We start from the raw sequence: 14,207 nt of genomic DNA, 5'->3' as shown, positions 1-14,207 counted from the left end.
TCTGATAGTATGGTCCAAAAAGTCCATCTGATAGTATGATCCATAAAGCCCATCTGATAGTATGGTTCATAAAGCCCACCTGATAGCATGGTCCATAAAGCCCACCAGATAGTATGATCCATAAAGCCCACCAGATAGTATGATCCATAAAGACCATCTGATAGTATGATCCATAAAGCCCATCTGATAGTATGGTCCATAAAGCCCATCTGATACTGTGGTCCATAAAACCCATCTGATAGTATGGTCAATAAAGCCCATCTGATAGTATGGTCCATAAAGCCCATCTGATAGTATGATCCATAAAGCCCATCTGATAGTTTGATCCATAAAGCCCACCTGATAGTATGATCCATAAAGACCATCTGATAGTATGATCCATAAAGCCCATCTGATAGTATGATCCATAAAGCTCATCTGATAGTATGATCCATAAAGCCCACCAGATAGTATGATCCATAAAGCCCACCAGATAGTATGATCCATAAAGACCATCTGATAGTATGATCCATAAAGCCCATCTGATAGTATGGTCCATAAAGCCCATCTGATACTGTGGTCCATAAAACCCATCTGATAGTATGGTCAATAAAGCCCATCTGATAGTATGGTCCATAAAGCCCATCTGATAGTATGATCCATAAAGCCCATCTGATAGTTTGATCCATAAAGCCCACCTGATAGTATGATCCATAAAGACCATCTGATAGTATGATCCATAAAGCCCATCTGATAGTATGATCCATAAAGCTCATCTGATAGTATGATCCATAAAGCCCACCTGATAGTATGGTCCAAAAAGCCAAACTGATAGTATGATCCATAAAGCCCATCTGATAGTATGATCCATAAAGCCCACCTGATAGTATGATCCGTAAAGCCCATCTGATAGTATGATCCATAAAGCCCAGCTGATAGTATGGTCCCTAAAGCCCATCTGATAGTATGGTCCATAAAGCCCACCTGATAGTATGATTCATGAAGTCCATCTGATAGTATGGTCCATAAAGCCCATCTGATAGTATGATCCATAAAGCCCATCTGATAGTATGATCCATAAAGCCCATCTGATACTGTGGTCCATAAAGCCCATCTGATAGTATGGTCAATAAAGCCCACCTGATAGTATGGTCCATAAAGCCCATCTGATAGTATGATCCATAAAGCCCATCTGATAGTTTGATCCATAAAGCCCACCTGATAGTATGATCCATAAAGACCATCTGGTAGTATGATCCATAAAGCCCATCTGATAGTATGATCCATAAAGCTCATCTGATAGTATGATCCATAAAGCCCATCTGATAGTATGGTCCAAAAAGCCAAACTGATAGTATGATCCATAAAGCCCATCTGATAGTATGATCCATAAAGCCCATCTGATAGTATGATCCGTAAAGCCCATCTGATAGTATGATCCATAAAGCCCATCTGATAGTATGGTCCATAAAGCCCATCTGATAGTATGGTCCATAAAGCCCACCTGATAGTATGATCCATGAAGCCCATCTGATAGTATGGTCCATAGAACCCACCTGATACTATGGTATATAAAACCCATCTTATAGTATGATCCATAAAGCCCATCTGATAGTATGGTCCATAAAGCCCATCTGATAGTATGATCCATAAAGCCCACCTGATAGTATGGTCCATAGAACCCACCTGATAGTATGGTATATAAAACCCATCTGATAGTATGATCCATAAAGCCCATCTGATAGTATGGTCCATAAAGCCCATCTGATAGTATGATCATAAAGACCATCTGATAATGTGGTCCATAAAGCCCACCTGATAGTATGATCCATAAAGCCCATCTGATAGTATGATCCATAAAGCCCATCTGACAGTATGGTCCATAAAACCCATCTGATAGTATGGTCCATAAAGCCCACCAGATAGTATGAGCCATGAAGCCCATCTGATAGTATGGTCCATAAAGCCGATCTGATAGTATGATCTATAAAATCCATCTGATAGTATGGTCTATAAAGGCGATCTGATAGTATTATCCATAAAGCCCATCTGATAGTATGATCTATAAAATCCATCTGATAGTATGGTCCATAAAGCCCATCTTATAGCATCATCATGAAGCCCATCTGATAGTATGGTCCATAAAGCCCATCTGATAGTATGGTTCATAAAGCCCATCTGATAGTATGATCCATAAAACCCATCTGATAGTATGATCCATAAAGCCCATCTGATAGTGTGGTCCATAAAGCCCATCTGATAGTATGGTCCATAAAGCCCACCTGATAGTATGATCCATAAAGCCCATCTGATAGTATGGTCCATAAAGCCCATCTGATACTATGATCCATAAAGCCCATCTGATAGTATGATCCATAAAGCCCATCTGATAGTATGATCCATAAAGCCCATCTGATAGTATGGTCCATAAAGCCCATCTGATAGTATGGTCCATAAAAACCATTTGATTGTATGATCCATAAAGCCCATCTGATAATATGATCCATAAAGACCATCTGATAGTATGGTCCATAAAGCCCACCTGATAGTATGATCCATAAAGCCCATCTGATAGTATGGTCCAAAAAGCCCATCTGATAGTATGATCCATAAAGCCCATCTGATAGTATGGTCCATAAAGACCATCTGATAGTATGGTCCATAAAGCCCATCTGATAGTATGATCCATAAAGCCCATCTGATAGTATGGTCCATAAAGACCATCTGATAGTATGATCCGTGAAGCTCGCCTGATAGTATGATCCGTAAAGCCCATCTGATAGTATGATCCATAAAGCCCATCTGATAGTATGATCCATAAAGCCCATTTGATAGTATGATCCATAAAGACCACCTGATAGTATGGTCCATAAAGCCCATCTGATAGTATGATCCGTAAAGCCCATCTGATAGTATGATCCATAAAGCCCACCTGATAATATAGTCCGTAAAGACCATCTGATAGTATGGTCCAAAAAGTCCATCTGATAGTATGATCCATAAAGCCCACCTGATAGTATGGTCCATAAAGCCCACCTGATAGTATGATCCATAAAGACCACCTGATAGTATGGTCCATAAGGCCGATCTGATAGTATGATCCATAAAGACCATCTGATAGTATGGTCCATAAAGCCCACCTGATAGTATGATCCATAAAGCCCATCTGATAGTATGGTCCATAAAGCCCACCTGATAGTATGGTCCATAAAGACCATCTGATAGTATGATCCATAAAGCCCATCTGATAGTATGATCCGTAAAGCCCATCTGATAGTATGATTCATAAAGCCCAGCTGATAGTATGGTCCCTAAAGCCCATCTGATAGTATGGTCCATAAAGCCCACCTGATAGTATGATCCATAAAGCCCATCTGATAGTATGGTCCATAGAACCCACCTGATAGTATGGTATATAAAACCCATCTGATAGTATGATCCATAAAGCCCATCTGATAGTATGGTCCATAAAGACCATCTGATAGTATGATCCATAAAGACCATCTGATAGTATGATCCATAAAGCCCATCTGATAGTATGGTTCATAAAGCCCACCTGATAGTATGGTCCATAAAGACCATCTGATAGTATGATCCATAAAGCCCATCTGATAGTATGATCTATAAAGACCATCTGATAGTATGATCCATAAAGCCAATCTGATAGTATGATCCATAAAGCCGATCTGATAGTATGATCCATAAAGCCCATCTGATAGTATGGTCCATAAAGACCATCTGATAGTATGATCCATAAAGCCCACCTGATAGTATGGTCCATAAGGCCAACCTGATAGTATGATCCATAAAGACCATCTGATAGTATGGTCCATAAAGCTCATCTGATAGTATGATCCGTAAAGCCCATCTGATAGTATGGTCCATAAAGCCCACCTGATAGTATGATCCATAAAGCCCATCTGATAGTATGGTCCATAAAGCCCACCTAATAGTATTGTCTATAAACCCTACCTTAGAATTCAAATGTTTGAAAGCCATTCACACCCCGCGCAAAAATCTAAAAAAAAAAAAAAAAAGTACATTTATGCATAGTTTTAAGTGGTCTATTTAGTGATGCCTACTTCAGTTTTTAGAGGTATTTTCCATTAACGTCCTATTAACTTTGGAAGCAGTGATTCTCAGTGTCCCGTCACGATACCTGAGGGTTCGCGGGCTGCCCAGAGCCTGGACACTCTATAGTCTGTGAGATAGCCAGGGTCATGTTGAAGTATTTCTGATGGCTAAAAGATTACAACATGAATGGAGTCTTGGGTGAATGTTAATTATGGTGTTTTTGCCTACAACTAATCAATGATTAATGCGTTTTGTAAGCCGATAACAATGGGTGATGAATGCCTGCGGAAAGAAAAATTATTGGTCTACCACGTGGAACTCTTCAAGGGGAAGCCCTCCCGCTCCCCCGCCCTCCCTTTTGGCACCTTACAACACTATCAGGTTTTGAGGTATGAAATTTAAGGTCATTTCCAATAATTTTTTTGCTCTTTTTCAGATTATTTCCAAATTTCTTCTTTGGGTAACATCACAGTATCCAAAAAGCTTGATAGAGAGGCCTTACCAGTACAGCACTTCATTTTGAAAGTCATAGCCACTGATGATGGTGTCCCAGCGAAGCAAAACTTCACGATTGTAAACGTTACTCTACTTGACATCAACGACAACGCCCCAAGCTTCCCCCAGGGTCAATACAGTGTCACACTAAGTCAGGTGAGGATCAAGTGTAAGGGATGGTGTTTAATAAAATAAGCTCCTTTTAAGTTTTATTTGTTTATTTATTTATTTATTTATTCAACAAAAAGTAATGCAGTGTCACACTAAATCAGGTAGGGATCAAGTTAAGGGACATTGTTTAATTAAGTAAGCTGGTGTGAAGTTTTATTTATTTATTGATTTATTGGCAGTCAGTGTTATGTTGGAGGACACCAGCATGCACTGACAAACTTCCCACATGCGACATACAGATAATACACTATAAATAGTTTTCAACCAACATTAGACTGCACACATGACTACACACAAGAGTCATTGACCGTGTCATAGTTTCCCTGTCCAAGGTTGGGTATGTCTTCCTCACAATGGGAAACTGCACACAAGAGTCATTGACCACGTCATGGTTTCCCTGTCCAAGGTTGGGTGTGTCCTCACAACAAGGAACTGCACAAAAGAGTCATTGACCGCGTCATAAGTTTCCTTCTCCACGTTTGGGTGTGTCTTCCTCACAATGGGGAACTGCACACAAGAGTCATTGGCCGCGTCATAAGTTTCCTTGTCCAAGGTTGGGTGTGTCTTCCTCACAATGGGGAACTGCACACAAGAGTCATTGACTGCGTAATAGCTTCCCTGTCCAAGATTGGGTGTGTCTTCCTCACAGTGGAAAACTGCACACAAGAGTCATTGACCACGTCATAGTTTCCCTGTCCAAGGTTGGGTGTGTCTTCCTCACAATGGGGAACTGCACACAAGAGTCATTGACCACGTCATAGTTTCCTTGTCCAAGGTTGGGTGTGTCATCCTCACAATGGGGAACTGCACACAAGAGTCATTGACCGCGTCATAGTTTCTGTGTCCAAGGTTGGGTGTGTCTTCCTCACAATGGGGAACTGCACACAAGAGTCATTGACCACGTCATAGTTTCTCTGTCCAAGATTGGGTGTGTCATCCTCACAATGGAGAACTGCACACAAGAGTCATTGACCACGTCATAGTTTACTTGTCCAAGGTTGGGTGTGTCATCCTCACAATGGCGAACTGCACACAAGAGTCATTGACCACGTCATAGTTTCCTTGTCCAAGGTTGGGTGTGTCATCCTCACAATGAGGAATTGCACACAAGAGTCATTGACCACGTCATAGTTTCCTTGTCCAAGATTGGGTGTGTCATCCTCACAATGGGGAACTGCACACAAGAGTCATTGACCGCGTAATAGTTTCCCTGTCCAAGATTGGGTGTGTCATCCTCACAATGGGGAACTGTACACGAGTCATTGACCACGTCATAGTTTCCTTGTCCAGGGTTGGGTGTGTCATCCTCACAAAGGGGAACTGCACACAAGAGTCATTGACCACGTCATAGTTTCCTTGTCCAAGATTGGGTGTGTCATCCTCACAATGGGGAACTGCACACAAGAGTCATTGACCACGTCATAGTTTCCTTGTCCAAGATTGGGTGTGTCATCCTCACAGTGGGGAACTGCACACAAGAGTCATTGACCGCGTAATAGTTTCCCTGTCCAAGATTGGATGTGTCTTCCTCACAATGGGGAACTGCACACAAGAGTCATTGACCACGTCATACTTTCCCTGTCCAAGGTTGGATGTGTCTTCCTCACAATGGGGAACTGCACACAAGAGTCATTGACCGCGTCATAGTTTCCTTGTCCAGGGTTGGGTGTGTCATCGTCACAAAGGGGAACTGCACACAAGAGTCATTGACCGTGTCATAGTTTCCTTGTCCAAGGTTGGGTGTGTCATCCTCACAATGGGGAACAGCACACAAGAGTCATTGACCACGTCATAGTTTCCTTGTCCAAGGTTGGGTGTGTCATCCTCACAATGGGGAACTGCACACAAGAGTCATTGACCACGTTATAGTTTCTTGGCCAAGATTGGGTGTGTCTTCCTCACAATGGGGAACTGCACACAAGAGTCATTGACCACGTCATAGTTTACTTGTCCAAGATTGGGTGTGTCATCATCACAATGGGGAACTGCACACAAGAGTCATTGAACACGTCATAGTTTCCTTGTCCAAGATTGGGTGTGTCTTCCTCACAATGGGGAACTGCACACAAGAGTCATTGACCACGTCATAGTTTACTTGTCCAAGGTTGGGTGTGTCATCCTCACAATGGGGAACTGCACACAAGAGTCATTGACCACGTCATAGTTTCCTTGTCCAAGGTTGGGTGTGTCATCCTCACAATGGGGAACTGCACACAAGAGTCATTGACCGTGTAATAGTTTCCCTGTCCAAGGTTGGATGTGTCTTCCTCACAATGGGGAACTGCACACAAGAGTCATTGACCACGTCATAGTTTACTTGTCCAAGGTTGGGTGTGTTATCCTCACAATGGGGAACTGCACACAAGAGTCATTGACCGCGTCATAGTTTCCTGGTCCAAGATTGGGTGTGTCTTCCTCACAATGGGGAACTGCACACAAGAGTCATTGACCACGTCATAGTTTACTTGTCCAAGATTGGGTGTGTCATCCTCACAATGGGGAACTGCACACAAGAGTCATTGACCACGTCATAGTTTACTTGTCCAAGGTTGGGTGTGTCATCCTCACAATGGGGAACTGCACACAAGAGTCATTGACCGCGTCATAGTTTCCTGGTCCAAGATTGGGTGTGTCTTCCTCACAATGGGGAACTGCACACAAGAGTCATTGACCACGTCATAGTTTACTTGTCCAAGGTTGGGTGTGTCATCCTCACAATGGGGAACTGCACACAAGAGTCATTGAACACGTCATAGTTTCCTTGTCCAAGATTGGGTGTGTCATCCTCACAATGGGGAACTGCACACAAGAGTCATTGACCACGTCATAGTTTCCTTTTCCAAGATTGGGTGTGTCATCCTCACAGTGGCGAACTGCACACAAGAGTCATTGAGCGTGTCATAGTTTCCTTGTCCAAGATTGGGTGTGTCATCCTCACAATGGGGAACTGCACACAAGAGTCATTGACCACGTCATAGTTTACTTGTCCAAGGTTGGGTGTGTCATCCTCACAATGGGGAACTGCACACAAGAGTCATTGAATACATCATAGTTTCCTGGTCCAATATTGGGTGTGTCTTCCTCACAATGGGGAACTGCACACAAGTCATTGACCACGTCATAGTTTACTTGTCCAAGGTTGGGTGTGTCATCCTCACAATGGGGAACTGCATACAAGAGTCATTGAACACGTCATAGTTTCCTTGTCCAAGATTGGGTGTGTCATCCTCACAATGGGGAACTGCACACAAGAGTCATTGACCACGTCATAGTTTCTCTATCCAAGATTGGGTGTGTCATCCTCACAGTGGCGAACTGCACACAAGAGTCATTGAGCGTGTCATAGTTTCCTTGTCCAAGATTGGGTGTGTCATCCTCACAATGGGAAACTGCACACAAGAGTCATTGACCGCGTCATAGTTTCCCTGTCCAAGGTTGGATGTGTCTTCCTCACAATGGGAAACTGCACACAAGAGTCATTGACTGCGTCATAGTTTCTCTGTCCAAGGTTGGGTGTGTCATCCTCACAATGGGAAACTGCACACAAGAGTCATTGACCGCGTAATAGTTTCCCTGTCCAAGATTGGGTGTGTCATCCTCACAAAGGGGAACTGCACACAAGAGTCATTGGCCACGTCATAGTTTCCCTGTCCAAGGTTGGATGTGTCTTCCTCACAATGGGAAACTGCACACAAGAGTCATTGACCGCGTCATAGTTTCCCTGTCCAAGATTGGGTGTGTCATCCTCACAATGGGAAACTGCACACAAGAGTCATTGACCGTGTCATAGTTTCTCTGTCCAAGGTTGGGTGTGTCATCCTCACAATGGGGAACTGCACACAAGAGTCATTGACCACGTCATAGTTTCCCTGTCCAAGGTTGGATGTGTCTTCCTCACAATGGGAAACTGCACACAAGAGTCATTGACCACGTCCTAGTTTCCCTGTCCAAGATTGGGTGTGTCATCCTCACAATGGGAAACTGCACACAAGAGTCATTGACCACGTTATAGTTTCCTTGTCCAAGATTGGGTGTGTCTTCCTCACAATGGGGAACTGCACACAAGAGTCATTGACCACGTCATAGTTTACTTGTCCAAGGTTGGGTGTGTCATCATCACAATGGGGAACTGCACACAAGAGTCATTGAACACATCATAGTTTCCTTGTCCAAGATTGGGTGTGTCATCCTCACAATGGGGAACTGCACACAAGAGTCATTGACCGCGTCATAGTTTCTCTGTCCAAGGTTGGGTGTGTCATCCTCACAATGGGGAACTGCACACAAGAATCATTGACCACGTCATAGTTTCCCTGTCCAAGGTTGGATGTGTCTTCCTCACAATGGGAAACTGCACACAAGAGTCATTGACCACGTCATAGTTTACTTGTCCAAGGTTGGGTGTGTCATCCTCACAATGGGGAACTGCATACAAGAGTCATTGAACACGTCATAGTTTCCTTGTCCAAGATTGGGTGTGTCATCCTCACAATGGGGAACTGCACACAAGAGTCATTGACCACGTCATAGTTTCTCTATCCAAGATTGGGTGTGTCATCCTCACAGTGGCGAACTGCACACAAGAGTCATTGAGCGTGTCATAGTTTCCTTGTCCAAGATTGGGTGTGTCATCCTCACAATGGGAAACTGCACACAAGAGTCATTGACCGCGTCATAGTTTCCCTGTCCAAGGTTGGATGTGTCTTCCTCACAATGGGAAACTGCACACAAGAGTCATTGACTGCGTCATAGTTTCTCTGTCCAAGGTTGGGTGTGTCATCCTCACAATGGGAAACTGCACACAAGAGTCATTGACCGCGTAATAGTTTCCCTGTCCAAGATTGGGTGTGTCATCCTCACAAAGGGGAACTGCACACAAGAGTCATTGACCACGTCATAGTTTCCCTGTCCAAGGTTGGACTGCACACAAGAGTCATTGACCGTGTCATAGTTTCCTTGTCCAAGGTTGGGTGTGTCATCCTCACAATGGGGAACTGCACACAAGAGTCATTGACCGCGTCATAGTTTCTCTGTCCAAGGTTGGGTGTGTCATCCTCACAATGGGGAACTGCACACAAGAATCATTGACCACGTCATAGTTTCCCTGTCCAAGGTTGGATGTGTCTTCCTCACAATGGGAAACTGCACACAAGAGTCATTGACCACGTCATACTTTCCCTGTCCAAGATTGGGTGTGTCATCCTCACAATGGGAAACTGCACACAAGAGTCATTGACCGCGTCATAGTTTCTCTGTCCCAGGTTGGGTGTGTCATCCTCACAGTGGGAAACTGCACACAAGAGTCATTGACCGCGTAATAGTTTCCCTGTCCAAGATTGGGTGTGTCATCCTCACAATGGGAAACTGCACACAAGAGTCATTGACTGCGTCATAGTTTCTCTGTCCAAGGTTGGGTGTGTCCTCACAGTGGGGAACTGCACACAAAAGTCATTGACCGCATATTTTTTTTTATTCCCGTGAGGTGGCTCTAGTGTGAAGCAGGACCTCAAGCCATTGTTATGTAAAAAAAACAATCCTAGTGCATCATCTATTATGTTACAGCTTGTGACTTCAGTGACTTCTGCATTTTTGTGACATTATCATGATGAGCTGGGAATCAAATGTTTGACATCAATAAAATGGTGTCAAGGTCCGACTACAGGACGCTTGACAAGTCACCATTGAAAGACAAGAGCCTCTAACGATATGTAACCTGGGACAAAATGTATATAAAATACTTGTTAATGTGCGTCAATATTTAACGTTTGTAAGTTCTGATATGCTTATAATGACAAATTTCTTACGGATGGACACAGTGTAAATGGTGTATGTTTGTATCCATACAAAGTGAGTAACACTGTTTCTGCTTTGAGTGTACTATTGATGAGTACTTGAACACCACCTGCCGGTGCATCCATAAGACAGGTTGGTGTGGGAAACAAGAGATGCTGTGTATGGCCCCTAACAGGTAGCCTAATGACAAAATTATCATTGGTGTTGAACTGCGCGCTTAAGAATTTTTAATTCAGTTAGTGTCTGATTTTAACCATGCAGTGGCCTTTGGTAGGTAAGGTATATGCATGTGAAAAGTTACATGTATACTGCTGTGGAGGACAAAGCTCAACAGAAGCAGGACATTGCGGTGAGCATACAGAATTGTGGTTACAAACCATAGACATATTACAAGGCATCCAAATCATCCATTCCAACCACACATAGAACTGATCATAAATCCAGTCTCCATCCCTTACATTCATGGACTGTCAGAAAGACTGAAACGCATCTATCAACAATGTGAGATGCTGGCCTTATGCAAACAAGGTTTGGAGAAATGGTGGCCTGTGCTTTAGGCTTTCTCCCACATTTAACAAAAACATCAAAAAACTAAACAATAGTCAGAAAACAGAAAACAAATAGTTTCACCTTGAACTCTAGACCATCACCACAATAGGCCCCGTTTTACAAGTTTATGCTCTTGTTATGATTTTTACTTACTGATCGATAGTATACATACATGTATCTACACTGTGTCTGTACTTTCACCCCATTCTCACTTTGGTGAGTGTGGCAATGTAAGAAATTATTTAAATATATATCCGTTTGAGCAGTTTCTGTTTCTTTGTTTAACTTTCTCCGTCTGAATGTCTCAGTATTCTTAAGTATTCTTTCCTGCACATTACATGTGTATGCACTTTTCCGCTTGTGACATACAGGTTTTACTGTAGTCAGTAAGCTCAGTGCTCAGTCCAGGAATTGCCAAAGAACTTCGTGTAACACCACGTTAACAGCTTTTTTCTTTTTGCAATCCATGCCAAAACGACAGAGAAGCCAGAACAATGAGATTGAAACATTCATGTTGTGTATCTGAGCGAATAAGTACCCAGGTTTTTATAATAATATCTTTATTTATTGAAGGTAGATCGGTTAATTTTAAAATGAAACTGTTCTTCACCAAGGCCTTCGCAGAGAAAGCGAATATATAGGAAATATGTACACGAGTCCGATCAAAAAATACATCAATATACATGTATATAAAACAAGATAAAGCATCATGTACTTTGAAAAGTGAAACTACATACATACAAAAAGCAACGACACAACCAGTTGTGCTGTCCTCGCAATTGTCCCAACCTGCAGGAGCAGTACATGCTTTTTGAGGAGCAAGGTTATGACAACATACATAGAGACGTCCCTTGACAAGGATGTAACATTTCCATTTTGCAGGATTATATGCCAAGAGTACGTATCTCGTGATTGCTGCTTTTCTAATTATATTAAAGAACTTTATGAGAGTATAATTTTTTCCTCTTTTTTTCCCCAGACTTACAAATCAGGAAGACTCATACCTATCCCAACTGCTGATGACCCTGATGAAGGGGAAAATGCAACGGTCGAGTACACTTTGTTTCGAAACAATTATAACTTTACGATCGATAAAAACAGCGGAGTAATAAGGGCTACATCTGACTGTCACGGTTGTGTCAGGCCTGAGAATTACACATTAAATGTGCCTGGAGGGGTAAGACATGTTTGTAATGTACATGAAATCAATCTTTACTACTGTGTGTCTCAAATAAAAGGCTGACATGTATTGGGGATTGTTCTTAGAAATACTTTAAATTCAACAGAAGTAACGTTTTTTCTAAGGTAGGATTTTGAGGCCATAATTTCCAAGTGTTTTGGTTAAAACCCAGTTGCAATTTGTTGAAATGAATTGATTTTACAGAAAATAACTTTGCTCTTCAAAATGGTTTGTAGATAAATAGGGGAAATTATAATAAATTATAATAAATTGATGTGACATGGTCCAAATAGATCAACATATTTTATCTTTTTTTAACTACTTTTCACAATGCATTGAAAATTTTGTAAATGAATGAAAAATACTTTCAGTTAGTTTGCCCCGGCAGTATGAATGCAACTGTTACGTCGTTCATGTTCACTTTAAAAAAAAAAGACATCTAGATTTGAAACTAGAATCTCTATGGTACATGTCCTTACAAAGTAAACAAAGTAAATAACCCGGCCACGACAAGGAGGTTTTATTCTGTGTCTGTCATCATGTTTATTTTCTCTGTCTGTCTGGACATGGCTATTGATGTGCCCAAGTTGACTTTCTTACATGTATGAAGGCCAAGTTTGATGGTGTAAATGAGGGTGTGGGAGTTCAAAACCTGGAAAATCATGGGGTTTTGTGGTTGGGCCTGCAAAAGCCTTGAAAATGAGAAACAGGTTGGCACATGAACTGTGGCATGATCTATATGCACTTGACTACAGAACCAACCTGAGTACATATGTATTGTGCTGACTTTCTCGTGGAGAAATTTGCTGTGTTCGCAAGAAAGGCTCAACTAATAAAATTGAAGCTTGTATACCTTAGAATATTAAGTTTTAACTGGAAAATGTGACTTTTTTGGACTGGAAACATCTGGAAATATGAAATCAGTAAGGTGTACAAAAATGTGAGCAAAACCTTTGGCTTATAGTGTCAGCATTTTCAACAACAAACTTACTCTGTGTCAGAGCCAAACTGTACAACTGTCTGAATATATCACAGTTAAGTCAGTTTGATATCCATTGAGTGACTTTTGTTTAACTTTTTCAGCTGTTTGTCATGGCGCGGAACCCTAATGACATCAATTTCGAAGTTGACCAAGGTCTCAGAGTAAACATTGTTCTTAATTACGATGATCCCAACAAACATGCACCAAAATTCACCACACGTGAGTTTTCATTTTATTCCTTCCTTTATAGCACCCACTGCTTGGGGTCTCTCCACCACTCAATCAGTGCGTGCTATAAACACCTTAAGCATTCCTTCAGTGGAAAATCACCCGAGCCTCTGTTTGCTAGGAGAAATAAATTTATGTAGAATTATGATTAGAATCAGTGTTAAAGAAGAAAACATAAAAGTGTTGTAAACTTCAGTGGAGTTGCTGATTGATGCCCGGTTTGCATGATAATAGGGTTGCACAGAATTACCTCCCTTTTTAGGCGTAAGCTGTGGTTGGGTGGGACTTCAGAAAATGGCTAATGACAAATTTCGGGGATTAAATTAATACTACATGCTTGTACGGCTGAGGCCCCATTTTTAGTAGTTTCAAGCGTAAAAAATTAACCGTGTAACAAGAGGGTAATTCAGATAAGATCTATAACTGTTAATTACAAAATTTATCACTTTGTCCCTTGTCCATATTGAGGTAAAAGTTTACGTGGGCGGTATATCTGTTAAAAAGTACAGAATGTACTTAATGAAAACAACTAAACTGGATAGTACACCTGTGTGTCTTTTTGTCTGGTCTGTCTGTCTGGTATGCATGACCTCAACTTGTCTGCAAGATATCTTTTTTAAAAATTATACTGGGTGGAATTTAATCTAAATTTGTTTCAAACTAGCTTCCTTGTGGTGACCTTCAAGACTTTGTCCGCTTGTTTACATAGTAGCCATTTTGGGAGGCTTCCGTGGCTCAGTCGGTTAGCGCGCTAGC

At 41.8% G+C, this 14,207-nt stretch overlaps 1 protein-coding gene across 1 annotated transcript in view; it reads left to right on the top strand.

The window, feature by feature from the left end:
• Positions 1–14,207, top strand: part of LOC135480831 (protocadherin Fat 4-like) — a 67,558-nt gene that overhangs the window by 40,127 nt on the left and 13,224 nt on the right. The window contains exons 17-19 of the mRNA XM_064760759.1: positions 4,490–4,704; positions 12,041–12,238; positions 13,325–13,442. Of these exons, the coding sequence (XP_064616829.1) occupies positions 4,490–4,704; positions 12,041–12,238; positions 13,325–13,442 (531 nt within the window). The remainder of the gene's footprint in view (positions 1–4,489; positions 4,705–12,040; positions 12,239–13,324; positions 13,443–14,207) is intronic.

This window comes from Liolophura sinensis, chromosome 13 (genome assembly GCF_032854445.1).
Source record: "Liolophura sinensis isolate JHLJ2023 chromosome 13, CUHK_Ljap_v2, whole genome shotgun sequence".
NCBI classification, from domain to species: domain Eukaryota; kingdom Metazoa; phylum Mollusca; class Polyplacophora; order Chitonida; family Chitonidae; genus Liolophura; species Liolophura sinensis.
This window is presented reverse-complemented; position numbering and strand designations above follow the sequence as displayed.